This window comes from Chiloscyllium plagiosum, chromosome 24 (genome assembly GCF_004010195.1).
Source record: "Chiloscyllium plagiosum isolate BGI_BamShark_2017 chromosome 24, ASM401019v2, whole genome shotgun sequence".
Classification (NCBI taxonomy): domain Eukaryota; kingdom Metazoa; phylum Chordata; class Chondrichthyes; order Orectolobiformes; family Hemiscylliidae; genus Chiloscyllium; species Chiloscyllium plagiosum.
In genome coordinates, this window is record NC_057733.1 from 30255711 (window position 1) to 30272547 (window position 16837).

General features: G+C 40.7%; 1 protein-coding gene across 15 annotated transcripts in view; it reads left to right on the forward strand.

The window, feature by feature from the left end:
- rbfox3a (RNA binding fox-1 homolog 3a) overlaps positions 1-16837 on the forward strand; it is a 1786123-nt gene that overhangs the window by 1230649 nt on the left and 538637 nt on the right. For 14 of the 15 annotated variants that reach the window (XR_006315228.1, XM_043714674.1, XM_043714673.1 and 11 more), the window contains exon 3: positions 5089-5160. The exons of the other annotated variant lie outside the window; for it this stretch is intronic. Coding sequence is in view for 13 of the 14 variants with exons in the window: in XM_043714674.1 (XP_043570609.1) it covers positions 5089-5160 (72 nt within the window). In the remaining variant the exon portion in view is untranslated. The remainder of the gene's footprint in view (positions 1-5088; positions 5161-16837) is intronic. 15 annotated transcript variants of the gene reach the window in all.

The window sequence follows — 16837 nt, forward strand, 5'->3', positions numbered from 1 at the left end:
AGCAGCATTCTGTTCCTCATAGGAAGCAATACTGCTCATGTTAGTACTAAGATTTACATAAAATGGATTCTTATATAGTTCCATTCTTGTGTAATCCATGTTATAAGAAAATCGCATAATGGCAGCACCATTTAAACTAATGGGGCTGGAATCACATTATAACCAATACACGCTTTAAAGGTTTCTGCTTTAGAAACAGTGTCCCCAAATTATCAATCACGTAATAGCGAATTCACAGAAACGAAACACGCATTATATCAGAAGAATCTGAATAACATTCCTGAATTAAGACTGAGTTTTGTGGAAGATTCAAGCTTAGCTAATTGATATTGTGATAGGTTTTGTCAATTTTAAATGTCAAATCCCATTTTTCCCCACATTTTTTAAATCAAACAATTTTTGCCTTTTCAAATATATGCATGGTGTTGATGCAATTAAAGATGAGCTTAACAAATAATATGTTTAACATTGGTTTGAATCAAAGAAATTAAGAATTACAGTAATGTGATTGGAGTTCCCCGGGGGATCTGAAACTGTCATTTCAATATGGCTCAAGTAACAGCTTTTATCTTTATCTCTTCCCTTTGACGCAAGCTCCTGCAGAGATTACACTCTGGCTGTATGGCTGTATTTGGATTTCATTTTCATCAGTTACTTGATAATTTGCTACAATAGTGTGAACACATTAGCCCGATCTCTTCTATTTCATGGCACAGTTTTAGCAGCCTATCACATAGAGGTTGAACTGATAAATCTAGGGGGCTGTACCTCTGGGTGCTCTCAATTACATCTCCTCCCATAGCTGTTGCTGCCCTTGGGAGAGCCAGGTGTCACTTTTGTCTTTGCAGTTGGCCCGGTAATAGAACAGAGGGTGATTGAAGTGCTGAAAAGATAGTCCCCTAAGATGAAAACCTGATTTAATCGAAGTACTTTCAGGCTTAATCAGTGGCTACACTTGGATTTAAATCAGTCATTAACTTTGTTACACTGGCTGCACAATCATTAGGTACCAGAACAAATCAAAGCACTACATAGGCTTGTTTTATCTGAGGGGAACTTTGTGCAAGCATCAACATATGTGAACTCTTGAAAGTAGGTCAGCTTGGCAAAACTATATGAAGGTGCATTTAAAGAACAGTTCTGAAGAAGGGCCAGTGCCCGAAACGTCGAATCTCCTGTTCCCTGGATGCTGCCTGACCTGCTGTGCTGTTCCAGCAATAAAGTTTCAACTTTGATCTCCAGCATCTGCAGACCTCACTTTCTCCTCGCATTTAAAGAACACAATTGTCTGGCTGTGGATTGGATACCTGATCTTTTTCACAATTGTATTTGCTTTATGAAATCAGCGCGGTTAAAATTAAAGTTGAAATATTTAAAATAAAATGTCTTGCACTAACATTTTCTCAAGGATTGATGAGGGCAGAATGGTGGATGGATGGAGTTTAATTTAGATAATTGTGAGGTGCTTCATTTTGGAAAGGCAAATCAGAGCAGGACTTATACACTTAATGGTTAGGCCTGGGGAGTGTTGCTGAACAAAGAGACCTTGGAGTGCAGGTTCATACCTCTTTAAAAGTAGAGTCACAGGTAGATAGAATAGTGAAGAAGGTGTTTGGTATGCTTTCCTTTATTGGTCAGAGCATTGAGTACAGGAGTTGGGAGGTCATTGGTTAGGCCATTTTTGGAACATTGTATGCAATTCTGGACTCCCTCCTGTCGGAAGGATGTTGTGAAACGTGAAAGGGTTCAGAAAAGATTTACAAGGATGTTGCCAGGATTTGAGGGTTCAAGCTATAGGGAGGGGATGAACAGGCTGGGGCTGTTTTCCCTGGAGTGTCAGAGGCTGAGAGGTGACCTTATAGAGGTTTATAAAATCATGAGGGACATGGTTTGGACAAAGATATAAAGTCTTTTCCCTGGGGTGGGGGAGTCCAGAACTAGAGGGCATAGGATTAGGGTGAGAGGTGAAAGATATTAAAGGGGACCTTTGGGGCAACTATTTCATGCAGAAGGTGGTGCATGTATAGAATAAGCTGCCAGAGAAAGTGCTAGAGGTACAATTGCATCATTTAAGAGGCATCTGGATAGGAACATGAATAGGAAGGATTTGGAAGGATATGGGCCAAGTGCTGGCAAATGTGACTAGATAGGTTAGGATATTTGGTTGGCATGGACAAGTTGGACTGAAGGGTCTGTTTCCGTGTTGTATATCTCTATGACTCTATTATACTAAATGTTGCAGCTTCTCAAAGTTACAGTAACATGTGTGCAAAGGCGAAATCATGGTGCTTCCCAAATTCTTTTCCACTGTGATCCAATTTTGAGTCTTGAAAATTATCGTAATCTTTTGAGAAAAACTAAGTGGGGGTGTGGTGTGTGGGAGTGGAAACCTTTGAGAAAGAGGTGAGATGTACTGAGTTCGATGGCAACCATTGCTGTCAACAAACTCATGACACTAAAATTTCAACTTGCCACTCCAACTCCCCTGCCACCACACTTTGGGAAGCCCTGCTATAGTGATATTTTTAAAGTAGGTTGGCCTTCAAAGCAACAGCCATTTAAACACTCCTCACAAATCTGAAACATTTCTCCCAGAGTCAGGCACTGCATCAGAACAGGATTGGCATAATAGGTAGTGCAGAGCTTGTGGCGATCTCAAAATGAAGAACAAGAATCTGCTACGTTTGTCCTCCAGATACAAAGTGCTGCTTACGTTGTGAAAATAAGGATAAACATTATCAGATCAGAAACCAGAATGCTCCCTGTGGCACATGGAAGCAGGTGGTGTCTCAAAGGGAAGAAGAGGGACAGTTGTAGGACATTCAGTAAATGTGGGCGGCAGATAGACTCCATTCAAAGCACTGGCAATTCCGCATGGTACATATTCAACCTGCTACCAAGTGACATCTAGAACCAGATTGAAAGAATAGTGTGTGTGTGGTTTGGGGGCGGGGGAGAATTCCAGTCATTGTGATACGCTGGGGCACATGGTTTCATTCTGTACTTCTACATGATACTATTTTAGGATTAACAGTGTAGGAAAGAAAGGCAAAGGATCTTGAAGAGAATACCAGGAGGTAATAGATTTTTCTTTTAAGAAGGCCACGAGGGTCATGCCTTTAGATTATTGCCTTAGCTATGTTCAAACCGTCTTTGGAGTTCATATCCAACCTGCTGTGCCCTGGATGCTGCCTGACCTGCTGTGCTGTTCCAGCAATAAAGTTTCAACTTTGATCTCCAGCATCTGCAGACCTCACTTTCTCCTCGAACATATTCAACCTGCTGCCAAGTGACATCTAGAACCAGATTGAAAGGATAGTGTGTGTGTGGTTTGGGGGCGGGGGAGAATTCCAGTCATTGTGATACGCTGGGGCACATAGTTTCATTCTGTACTTCTACATGATACTATTTTAGGATTAACAGTGTAGGAAAGAAAGGCAAAGGATCTTGAAGAGAATACCAGGAGGTAATAGATTTTTCTTTTAAGAAGGCCACGAGGGTCATGCCTTTAGATTATTGCCTTAGCTATGTTCAAACCGTCTTTGGAATGTGGGCTTCAAAGAGACAATATGTGACTGAAGGACTGGTATGGGAAAAGGAAACTCCATTTCCTGGGATATTGATATCAATTCTGGGGTGGGAGGGAATTGTTCCATTTAGAGAGACCCTGGCTGAACCAAGGTGGAATGAGGTCCCGAATAGAAAGGACTGATAGGTTGGTCCCTGGCACATCAAACTGATAAACAGGGCAAGACTCAGGTGGATGAAAGGTGGTATGACTAATGATCCTAAAACAATTGAACAATTAAGAGAATAGAGGGTAACAGTCAGAAATTGTGTGCTAGGCCCTACAGGGTAAGAATGGAAGATTTCATTTAATATAATCACTAGATTGAAATTTTAAAAAAGGTAAGAGTATTAGAGAAAATGGACAGGTATGGTTCAAATAAGTGTTCTTTATACAAACACATGGAGCATAAGGAATAAATTGCAGACACAAACTCAACTTTGAAAATGTGACATGGCATTACTGAGATACAACTGCAAGATGTAAGGACTGGAACTGAGTATCACAAATTATAAAGTTACAGAAATAGTATGGATTACAATAGGGAAAGCGGACTAATCTTAAAGATTAATGAAGAAGTTACTTCAATGACAGAAGATGGTATAGGCTGTGAAGATTAGTTAACAAGTGAAAACCATTTAACACTATTGTAAAATGGATAGTGTCTCATTGGTAGCATTTGTGAACTGGTAGAGTGGAGTATTGCAGAAATTACGTGGATATGTTATAAAGGCAGAGTGGTTTAAATGGAAGATTTTGACTTTGTTAAAGACTGGGATAAACAATTGAGTTCACACCAGCAGTGAATATATACTTTGCTTTGAATAGTTTTCTGTGACAGTATCCTTGCAACAACAAAGAGCCAATAGTATGAGATTCAGGTATAAAACTTAGCCAGATTTGGTTAATAGGGAAATGGTATGTAATCATAATTTGGAATAGTGATCATAACAATGATTGACCTTAATGTTCTATTTTAAAGAGAGAAACATGAAGCTGCTACCAAGATTTTAAATTTTGGTAAAGCTGATTTCAATGAGATCAAACAGAAACTATCTACTGAGAACTGGGGATATCTTTTGATGGGTAAAACAGCAGGAGAGCAATAGGGATTACAAGAAGAATTAGATGGAATACTAAACCAATTTATATTCCCAAAGGAGAACAGTTCTACTTGTCAGAGAGAAGAAATCAATGGACGAATAGGTAAGGGTCAATATAAAACTAAACTTTAAGCACACAAGGATGAAAAAAGTAGAGATGCCGGTGATTGGGAGAGATACAAGAACAGCAAGAAGTATCAAAGCAATAAGAGTTACAAAGATGGAATGTAAAATAAAATGGCATGGTTTTTTTTTTAAATCAATGCAAAAGAAACCTTTGGCATCACCTAAATGGATGGTTCCTTTTCTTAAGACAATGACCACTAGCTGTAAACCCTCCAGCACTAGGATTCTGGCCACGCAGCATTTACTCTGTCAGACTCTCTCAGAATTTTACCTCTCATCTCACTTTTCTAGGCTCAAGAGGATGTCTCTCCTTACAGGATAGTCCTATCAACCCTGGAATCAACCCTTTGCATCCCATCCAAGGCAAGTACATCATCCTTAGGAAAGGAGCCCAGAATTGTATGTGGTACTTAAGGTTTGATATCACAAAAGCCATATACAATTCCAGCGAGGTTTCTGTCCTCAGTAAGGCTATGGAATACCATTCCTGTGTGACCTGGGTTGAATATTCGTCTCACATATGCACTAGTTTAGTCTCTTTGAAAATGGTCCAAACAAACATTTGGTGATACGTGATTCAGGTAGGAACTAGTAAGCTGCTTATTTCACAGTAAGTAAATATACAGTACACTGTTATGACTGAACTAATACAATCTGTACAACTTATTTTTGTGAAGCAACACAAAGTACACATTATACTAAATAACATTCACAAGTCATTTTACATCATTTAAATAAATATGGCTTCTAACTGTGTTCCAGCTTGTCTACCTCAATTTGTGTTAAAAAAAAATCTCATTTTTACTTTCAGTCCACTTGACTTCCCTCATAATCTCACTGTTTTAAAAAGCTGTGTCTCTATCTTTCTCTTATTAATCTTTACCAGTTCACAAACAGACAGGGATCAAAGGACCTTTCAGTACAATGGTGTGAGAGGTTTTCAAATTACCCAGCCAAGATAATGATTCTTTTTTATTGTTAATCTTTGCTGAAAGCAATTTCCACAAAGCATATTAATCAATTTTGTGTTTTTAGGAACATAGGAACAGGAGTTGAGCTAGCTCCGCAATTCAATATGATCATGGCTGATTGAACACTTCAATGCCTTTTGCTCACCCCATCCTCAAAGCCCCATACACTATTGGGAATCAGAAATCTATCAACCTCTCCTCAAAACATACTCAAAGACTGGGCTTCCACAGCCCTTTTGTGATAGAGAACTCCAAAGGTTCAGAACTTTCTAATTTAAAAAAAACGCTCCTCATCTCAGTCCTCACCTCAGTACTGCTGCCTCACAGTGCCAAAGACCCGGGTTCAATTCCCGCCTCAGGCAACTGTCTGTGTGGAGTTTGCATTTGCACATTCTCCCCGTGTCTGCGTGACCCGGGTTCAATTCCCGCCTCAGGCAACTGTCTGTGTGGAGTTTGCACATTCTCCCCGTGTCTGCGTGGGTTTCCTCTGGGTGCTCCGGTTTCCTCACACAGTCCAAAAAAAAATGTGCAGGTTAGCTGAATTGGCCATGCTAAATTGCCCGTAGTGTTAGGTGAAGGGGTAAATGTAGGGGAATGGGTCTGGGTGGGTTGCTCTTCGGAGGGTTGGGGTGGTCTTGTTAGGCTGAAGGTCCTGTTTCGACACTATAAATAATCTAATCTAAATGGCATCCTTTTTATTTTAAAATGTTTTCCCTGGTTCTAGACTTCACAATCAGCGAAAACATCCTTCCTGCATCTGCCCTTTCTATTCCTTTAAGTATTTTGTAGGATTCAATGAGATCACCTCTCATTCTATGAAACTTTAGAGAATACAGATCCAGTTTACTCAACTTTTCTTCATCCTGGGAGGAAGTCTAGTGAAATATTGTTGCACAGTCTTTGGCAATAATATGCTACCTGAGATTAGGAAACCAAAACTGTGCTCATCCTTCCATGTGCATTTAAACCAAGCTCCTATACAATTGAAGCAAGATCCCTCTGCATTTTCCAACGCCTTACCAATTAAGAAATACCCTGCACATCTGTTCCTCCTAACAAAGTAGATAATCTCACATCTTTTCACATTATTTTACATCTGACATACTTTTGTCCATTTACTAACCCTGTCCAAATCATCCTGAATTCACTTCAGACCACCCTCACTACAAATATTCCCACTTCACTTTGAATCATCAGCAAATGTTTAAATATTATGTTTGGTCCCGCGAACAGTTAGTCCCTATCTCTAAATCCACATTGTGAACAGTATTGATTCTGCGGTTTTCCCATTAGTGATATCCTGCCAACATGAGAAGGACCCATTTGTTCGTATTCTCTGTCTGTTAACCAATCATTCATCAATGCCTATACATTACCTCCTATGTCATATGCTTTAATTTTTCTGGCCAGCTTCCTGAAGGTGACTTTATCAAAAGCCTTCTAAGCATCTCTCCTTTATCAGTTTTTAATATCTTTAAAGAATTCCAATAAGTTTGTCAAATTTGATTTCATATTCTCAAATCCATGCTGACTATAGCCAACCAGTTGATAATTATTCAAGTCCATTTATCATGTTCTTTATAATAAATTTTAGCATTTTCCCTGTTGCTGAGAGATGATGAACAGGTCTCTAGTTCTCAGTTTTCTTTCTCACACCCTTCTTACATAGTGGGGTGATATTTGTTATTTTTCAGTCTGCACGAATCATTCCAGAGTCCATAGAATTTTGGAAGATAATCATCAATACATCAACTTTCTGTACAGCCACCTCCGTCAACCCTCTGGAATGTAGAATATTAAATCCTGGGGTTCTCGCAACTTTCAGCACCATTAATATCTTCAGCACAATCTTCTTACTGATACTGTGCTAATTTCCTTCAACTCCTCATTCTCCCAGCAAATTGTATCTCCACTTCTGGGAAATTTCTTGTATCTCAGTGAAAACAGATACAAAGGATCTTATAGGGGTCTGAGCAATGTAGGTGATGACAAAGTATGTGGCAACATTGAGCAATGAATACATTGAGGCTCATGTCAATGTCGAGATCATCTCACTTCACCTTTTATTTTTTCATAAGCAGTGTGAGACTGTCACTAGGCAGCACTGAGATGGCAATTGATGGTCGTTATTACTTTTGAAAACCTTATTAACAACTTGGCTCGTTCATAGTCAGACTCTTACCAAACTTGCCAAAACAACTCAACATCAGGAAAACTCAACAAGGAAGCCAGAGTGAGCTCCTGGTAATGATGGCTCATCACTTGCTCTGAATGACCTCCTTGTTGGAAACTGAGCACCAATATCTCCAGGGTACATTCCATTGGCAGTAGCCACATCCTATTCCATTAACATTCGGTATGTGCCAGCCTCAAGGCAATCTGTGATTCACTTACAGACCGTTTCTTGGCTGCAATGCTGCACCTCAGGCTACACCAGCAACTCATTGTAATGCTGCAGCAAGGACACTGTGCACTCAGGGACACACACTCAGCTCATGGACTATGCCAGGCTGTATTTCCAGGCTCTTTGCTCACAGTTGTTGCACTCACTCATCCTTAGCCTACCTGGATGCTCAAAGCATTCCCACCACGCATCGCCTTGGCTTGCCCTCTTGCTCTCTGCCTCCTCAGCTAGAGATACTAGACTCATGTTACTGCAAGGAGTGTTATCATTGTTGTCGGTAGGTCTGAGTCAAATCAAGAGGAATAGCCTTTGCTCAGGGGTTCCTGGCAGAATAAGTCAAGAGCCATCTCCGATACAGGTGATCAGAGTCAGGATCCTTTTCTCATTAAGAGTGAGGAGCTGAATATTGGGCAACAAACCACCTGTCTTGACTCTTTCTATCCTATATCTGCTGCCCTTTGCTGATGCTTAGCTCCAAAGAGAAGCCACACATTGTTCTTCCAATCTTTCAACCCTCCCTTGCTAACGTACTGATCCTATTTCGTATGATCAGTGCAATTCCACCTCTCTTTCCTTATTATCATTCTTAAACACTGAATGTTCTTGAAGATTCAATTCCCCAGTCTGGGTCACCGTGCAGCCACGTTTCTGTTACAGCTATTTGATCATACCAAAGTATCTCTATCTGTGCCTTTAGAGTATCTACTTTGTTGTAATGCTGTGCGCATGTAGGCAGAATGAAAAATATAACATTATTTTAAGATCATTGTTGTGGAAAATTACTTTAAAAATCTTGAGTTCTGGCAATGCCAGCAGTGGAAACATATTTCTGTACTGGGATTTTATGGCCATTGTCTTCCATTCTAATCTTGTCATTGTGAGCCAAACTCACCTGTCACGCCAGTTACCCCATTTGTACAACTTTTGTCACCTTTTCGAGTTCTCGTTGGCATTTTGTTTTTGCATTTTCGCACGTTTGTTCATGGAATTTTGGAACTTCATTGAAAAATTGTGGTGAATATTACTTCCTTTTAATTATAACTTCTCTCTTCCAAAAATTAGAGGTAAATTTCAATTTCTTTTTAAGTTCCTTGCTGTTTTTCATCCTATTTATGTTTTATAAACCTGCCAGCATTGGAAAAACATTTTTAGCTAAAAGAATTAGTTATAAAAGTGGAAAGTTCCAGAAATACTCAATAGCATGGCAACATCTGTAAAGAGAGGAACAGAGTTAATGATTCAGGTCAATTTTTGAAAGGATATCGACCTGATGCATTTAACCCCTTTTCTCTCTCCATGGATATTGTCAGGCCTGGATATTTCCAGGATTTTCTACTTTTATTGTGAGATTTCCAGCAACTGTCTTCTTGCTTTTGTAAAAGTTATTTATGTTTGTGCACATACTGTCCAAGGTTTTAATGCTACTTCAGGTTCTACTGCAATGAACAGTGTACTGTAATGCACTACAATAGATCTCCCTTTTCCTCCAGCTCAGCATCTGATTGATGCAATTCTGATAAACACTCTCAGAAGTTGATATAAAGCATAGTTTCCTAATCTGTAATGCTCTACCATCATCATACAATGAGAGACACTAAACAAAAGTGCACAATTCCCAACTGAATACATGCTGTATAACAATTAAATGGCATATATTAATGATTTTGATGAGGCAATGAAATATAATATCTCCAGGCTTGCAGATGGCACAATACTGTGTGGGAGGGTAAGCTATGAGGAGGGTGCAGAGATGCTCCATTATGATTTGGACAAGTTGAGTGAGTGGGTTGGTGCATGGCAGATGAAATTCAATGGGGATAAATGTGAAGCTATCCACTTTGGTAGAAAGAAAACAGAAAGGCAAATTATTATCTGAATGGTAATAGTTTGGGAAGGGGGGAGATGCAACGAGACTTGGTAGTGCTGGTACACCAGTCACTTAAAGTACACATGCCGGTGCAGTAGGCAGTGAAGAAGGCAAATGGTGTGTTGGCCTTCACACCAGAAGGAGTTGATTACAGGAGCCAGGATGTTTTGCTGCAATTGTACAGGGCTTTAGTCAGACCCTACCAGGAGAACAGTCTGCAGTTTTGGGCTCTTTAACTGGGGAAGGATGGTCTGGCTATGGAGGAAGTGCAACACAGATTTACCAGACTGATTTCTGGTGTGGTAGTACCAATGTATGAAGAGAAACTGGATTGTTTAAGTGCTTTATTCACAGGACTTTAGAAGAATAAGAGGGAATTTCATAGAAGCCCTAGTCACGGTAAACAATGGAAAGATATTCCCCAGAGCCGGGGTGTCCAGAACCAAAGGTTGGTCTAAGGGTAGGACAGAGATGAAGAGAAATTTCTTTACTCAGAGAATAGTGAGCCTGTGGAATTCTCTGCTATAGAAATCAGTTGAGTCCAAAACAAGGAGTTAAATATAGTTCTTATGGCTAAAGGGATCAAAGGATATGGGAGAAAGCAGGAACAGAGGACTGAATTGGACAATTAGCGTGATCACACTGAATGGTGGAGTAGGTTCACGGGGCCAAATTGGTTACTTCTGTTCCTATTTTCCATGTTTCAACGTAAATGTACTTTTATTAAAAGCGAGAATTTTAGTTTACTGCTCTGGCTCCAACATTTCATTGAAAAAGTCTGATCTTCAGTTATTCTGTTTTTCCTTTGCAAGTACAGTTTAGAATTTCTTTGATCCTGAGTGTAAGGGATGGACTCGCTACTGAGGTGGGCTTGTGTCAGAGAATTACCCGACTCACCAGATCTGTCTCAGTGAAAGTGCCCCAGATGGCTTGATTTTCTACTGGGAAGATAGGGCTGACAGAGGAAATGGGTAGGGGATGGTGGTTGAGGATGGGGTTGGAGTGGTAATGGTGTTGGTAGACGTCAGACTTACTAAACCTGGAACCAAAGCGCCTGCAACTAGGGAAGTGGATGAGGTAGGTGGGAGCTGGTTGAAGGCTTGCCTCAGTTCTTTGGAAATTCCTCCTAGTGGTTTCAGAAACTGCTCCATGCTTGAACTCTCACCACCCAACCATGGTCCTTCAAATTCTTCATGGCATCAATTTCAAATAGATGCTGCTCTTTCAGAGCTGGAATTGGACCGAACCCAAAGATTTAGTGACAAGTTTCTGAAGGCCTCTGGGAAAGGGTCTTTTCTTAGGACAGAAAATTGGAGAATTAAAGATTTGACCATCAGAGAGAAAGGTTTGCTTCTGATGTCAAAGTTGGAGGGAGGTGCAGAGTTGGATGGGAGGGAGTGCAGGAGGAAATTGGAAGGGAGAGCTTGTGTGGTCCACCTGAAACATTCCTTGCCTCTGGCAGCCAGGTGGGAGACAGAGCACACTGCTGGGTTCACTGGGGGGAAAAGAGTGAGACATTATCTTGAAATAAGGGCCTGCCATCTCCAAAGATCCAGTCTCAACAAGACCAGTCTTGGTGAAGGCTACAAGTCTGAAGAAAAGAAGGTTGCACTGGTATGTGTTTTGATGGCGCAAACTCTAGTGCCACAAGCTCCATTCCTTCAATGACACTAAAGGTTATTGTCACTCAATTTATATGCAGTCAGCTCCTTTCAGATCTTGTGGCGTTTGCAAACAGCTGCCCACTGGTACTACTCCAATAGATGCACCGTTTACTCTGTTTGGGGGGGGGGAACATATCAACTTTCCTCCAGATGTGCCATTACAGAGTCAGAGAGCCAAGGCCTTTACTGACACAGTCGGCTTCCCACAGGTATGAAGAATAGTCAACCATCCGCAGGTAACAGCACTAATTCAAAAGTTCGAAATTTTGTAAAAAGGAAACCTTTCTACGTGTAACTGTGTGACCACAGCAAAGCCTTATGTGTACATCTGCCTGTTTTCCAGGCTGTGTTACACTTTCATCCTGGGTTAGCCCCTGCTGTTTCAGCTGTTCCAGACAACGCTACAGGCCTGTGTTTGTTTTTTGGGGCACTAAGGGTAACCTTTCAGGAGGTGGCTGCTGACTCCCTTATGATAACCGGAGACAGAACTCCAAAAATCAACACTATGGCACTACAGCCATGTGCAGATGAGGAACACCTTCAGGCACTGGGTTTCTCTAAGATGCAGCTTAGATGGCTTGACTGTCATAAAGGAGCTCTCCATTTCTTAGCTGCAAGGCTTTTGAACATAGTAATCATTTGCTGCATACTCTCCAATATGATGTGAAGAGGCTTCCCTGTTGAGGAGGTAGAAGCCAACAAGAGTATTTTTTCATCAGAGATGGAGGAGTACCAAGTTGAATTCAATATAGGTGATATGAAGGAAGAGGATGCTAAAGGGAACATTTCGGGGATCATGCTGGTGGTAACCATGACTATTTTCAAGTGAGGTGCTATTATCCAGTGCACAAAAGATTTACCAAACCAGGCTTTACAATCTCACAACAAATCCATCAGTCAATCTCTGGTAAGCTGCAGTCACAGAATATCCCTCAGACTTTGGTGCAATGTACTTTTGAGAAAATGGCCATGCCCAGTAAGAAAGATTACCAACCGAAAACACTGACGTTAAGTATCATCACCATTGCTGAATCAAGGATATTCAACCATGGATTTCACATGATCCACAGGTTAATTTTCGAGATATGGGCCTTTTGCCCGAAACATTGATTCTCCTACTCCTCGGATGCTGCCTGACCTGCTGTGCTTTTCCAGTATCACACTCTTGACTCAAATTTCTGCCAGAGACTGGCGATGGCTGGAGAAGATTTTGTGGCCGCACTGCCCAGTATACACCTAGGCAGTACATGTTAAGGTGCATGCAGGTCCTATATTATGATTGTGTGATCCAACAGAACTTCAATAATGGATGATGTGCAGACATAAGCTTGATGTGTGTTCATGACACCTTCATCTCCATTCCACATTATCCACCTGGGCAGAGTAGCAACTCTGTGTAACATACCAGGCAGTGCTGTAACTCATCAAGGCTCCTTCCACTCAAAGTGCATTAGCTCACAATGCTTCTGGGATCACTGCCAGATGTATGAACATCTGCTGTTGTTGCTGCAAGAACTGTGCATCCTGAGGTGACTCTTTACATAATGCATACCAGAGCAACACCATGCCCTTCCCCCTCTGTGAGGAACTGTGTACAGATGGGTCAGATAATGACACCTCTCATACTCGAAGGAGTTGGTGGCATCATGATAATGTCACTTGACTCGAAATCCAGACGCCCATACCAGTGTTCTGGAAATATGGACTCAAATCTCACCACAGCAACTGGTCAAATTTAAATTCAACTCTTTAACTTGGAACATAAAGCTGGTTTTAAGTAACGATGATAAAGCTGTAACAGAAAGCAAATTGCAGTAATGCTCACCATGAAGCTCTTGTGTATTGTTGTAAAAATCCACTAATTTCTGTTAGGGAAGGAAATCGGCTGTCCTTACTGAGTCTGGCCTACATGTGACTCCAAAACCTCAACTTGGCTGATACTTATCTGTATTCTGAAGCAGCCTAGCAAGTAATTCAGTTCAGGGACAACGAATGCTGCCTTTGACAGTGATGCTGACATGCCCAGAACAAAATGAAGAATGAGGGTAATGTACCCTTCATCTTGTACCACCTGCTTTATACACACACTACATCTCTGAGAAATGTTAGTATTAGCCTTTGCCTTTGCAGAAGCCTCACTTTGCACTCTACCTATACCACATCACCTGGCCAGTTCCCTCTGAACCACACTGTTTATCAATGACAATGTGCTGCTTTAAGGGTAATGGGCAAGGTACAATTGGATGCCAGTACTTGATTTGGGGGAGATGAAAGGCTAATTCAAAGGGCAAAGGTTCCACATGTAACATCCTATAAGCAGCCACTGAAGCACTATGCTAATATAAATTAATGCCCACATGAAGTAAACAGAATTTACCTCTGCATTCATTTTATGCCTGAAGTTAGTAAACCCAATTCTAATCCAGCCCATGCATTGTAAGGTTTGTGCTATTCAAAGGCCTTACTATCCGGGTGGGTGCAGCAAGTTAGGAAATTGCCCGACTCAGGTTACCTGCCTCAGGAGCAAGAATTCAGGCAATGAACACGAAACTGGGGGAAAAAAACTTCCAATTTTTTTTTTCTCAGCGATAACTGCATCTCAAAAAAAAATTTAAAGGGTAGGGGATTTAAAAAAAATTCTGATCATCTGATTTGGATATACCTTGTCCATTCTTCAAGAATGTTTACCTCTTTGTGACTATGCGTCTGTTTGAACTCAATGCCAATTTCAAAGAACCATGTTAAATTTGGGTTTCCATCCAGTTTAATACATACCCCAGCTTCTATCCCAGGAGAAGGAAATGTTGGATTTGTTGGTAATTCGAATGGAACTTCCACAAACTGGTCCATTGTTGTTTTTAAAGATCAACAGAATCATTGCAAGAAGACAGCCCTAAGACTCATTACTTTGTTGCAGAATGCAGACAGATGTGAAAATTTGTAATTCTATATGGTATGGGAGCATATCTACAATGTTCAACTTTAAGTGAAAAATTCTAATAATTTGCTCATCTACAATTGTGGAATGTAAAAGTAAAGGTAAGGAACTTGCTATTATACGCTACCAGATAAAGTTTAATCAGCCTCCAGTGCTATGTGCAGGAAGTGTGATTTAATCATCAAATTATCAAAGGGAAAATGTAGTGTGAATTCTGCTGATCTTGTAGTCTGCTGTAGGATTAAAACAAGTCATGCATTAAAACTGTTCATTAATTAGGGACATTCATTAATTAAAGACATTTAATTTAAACAGTCTCTGATTTTATCCTTGTTTTATATTGTAAATTGAGTAAAATAAAAAAAAAGCAATCTGGGCTTTTAAACGAATTTTGTCTTTTTTAAGCAGTAGTTTTTGATGTGTAAGTCTCAACAATCCATTAAAATAATATTTTGTGAACAATCTTATGATTATTTTAAAATATTTGCAAAAACTGCTTGAACAAGTTCCTTAAGTTCAAAGATGTAAACAAATATAATGACTGTTCAGAATGAAGGGATATAAATCTTTACCTCAGCAGTGATGCTGTCATGCAATAGGTGCAAAATTATATTAATACTTATTACTCATTGATAATAAACCCATGGCTGGATCTTACTGTAGCCGATGAAGAATCAGCACCTCCTGCTAGTTGGACTTGCCTTGGTCTGATTTTTCTTTGCAAGTTGCTATAAGTGGCAGGTGAAAATGGTGCAGTGTTGCTACAGGACACCTAGGATCTATGTGGCAGATCAAGCAACTGTGTATCTCCTTAAACAATCAGATTGGAGCCTTGTGAGGGTAACAGGGCAGAATTTGAGTTGAACCAAGTAAGTTTGAATAGCGAGATCAATGTAAAATCTACAGAAAGCAAAACAGAGAGAAAGAAAGAAAAACTGAATTGATTAAAAAAGAGAGACAGAAAGTAAAAGCAAAAACTATGTCTTTCTTAAAATTGTCCAACAACAATTAAAATCTGAAGGAATGAAACTTTGTAATTGTAGTAATTCATCTTCAGTGTCAGAGAGTTTTGTTTGGCAATAACAAAGGGCTGTATTTTTTTTGTTTGGTTTAAGTGCGAGTTGCATCATGTTTTTTGAAGGATTTTTTTAGCGAGGCTTAACAAGATTTCACAACGTATTTTACCAAACCAACCTACACTTTCCCTATGGCATCCGTCATGTCCGATTCCAGCAATATCTTACCCTGTGCTACCGCAGAACAACTCAGCACTCAGTGGATAGCCTCCAAAACACTGGCATTTCTTGCACCTGCACCATTTTTGAGAGGGCACTGTGTCCCTGCACAAGTGTTGGCAATCCAGCATTGCCCCTCACCAGCAGTATCATGGCATAGCAGCCACAAGGCCACACTGCTTGGGCACATCGCTGGAATGGCCAACACTCCCTCACAATCCTGTTCCCACACCCGACTTGCTGTCTAACCACCGGGCCACACAGTTTACCCATCCATTGCTACATTCCATCCAAACACCCAATCAGTCTGTGGTTTCCATTGTCCATTGTAGACCCACAGCTTGTCATTGAACATTATGTGTAAGCAGGCAGTCAGACATGAGCTTTTATTTACAGACAGTAAAAGAGAACACAAGTAAAAGTAACAGAAACTCACCCTCACAATGCAAACCAAATGCTGACATCATTACCAATGATTATTTTCCAGTCCCTGATGGTGTGCTGCAGCCAGGTCCCATCTACTGGAAGCGGCCGTCAGTCAGGTCCTGACTGGTTTGTAGAGCCTGATGCAGCTGAGCTCTGTCATGCACAAGGAGAACTTGCACCTCTTCAAATCTTTGTCCTCCTTCTCAGAAGAAGCTCCCTTTCTGTCAGTTCCTCAGCATCTTGGACATCACCTCATTGCCTGCTGCAGTTGTGCATATCACAGCACACCGGTGATGATGTGGCACACTCTGTCCAGACCATACCATAGGGCACCTCCCAACCCAGTGCAAGCAGCAGAACTATATTTTCAACAGCCCTATCATCTACAGCACTATGCCCTGGTCAGCGCACAGGCAGCACTGTGTCTGTGCTTTGCATTAATCAGGGGGTTTGCTTAATGCTGTCATCAGCCATGGTCACAATGGATATCCCTTGCCCCCAGTAACAAGCTCGTAAAGTTCCTGGACTCTCACAG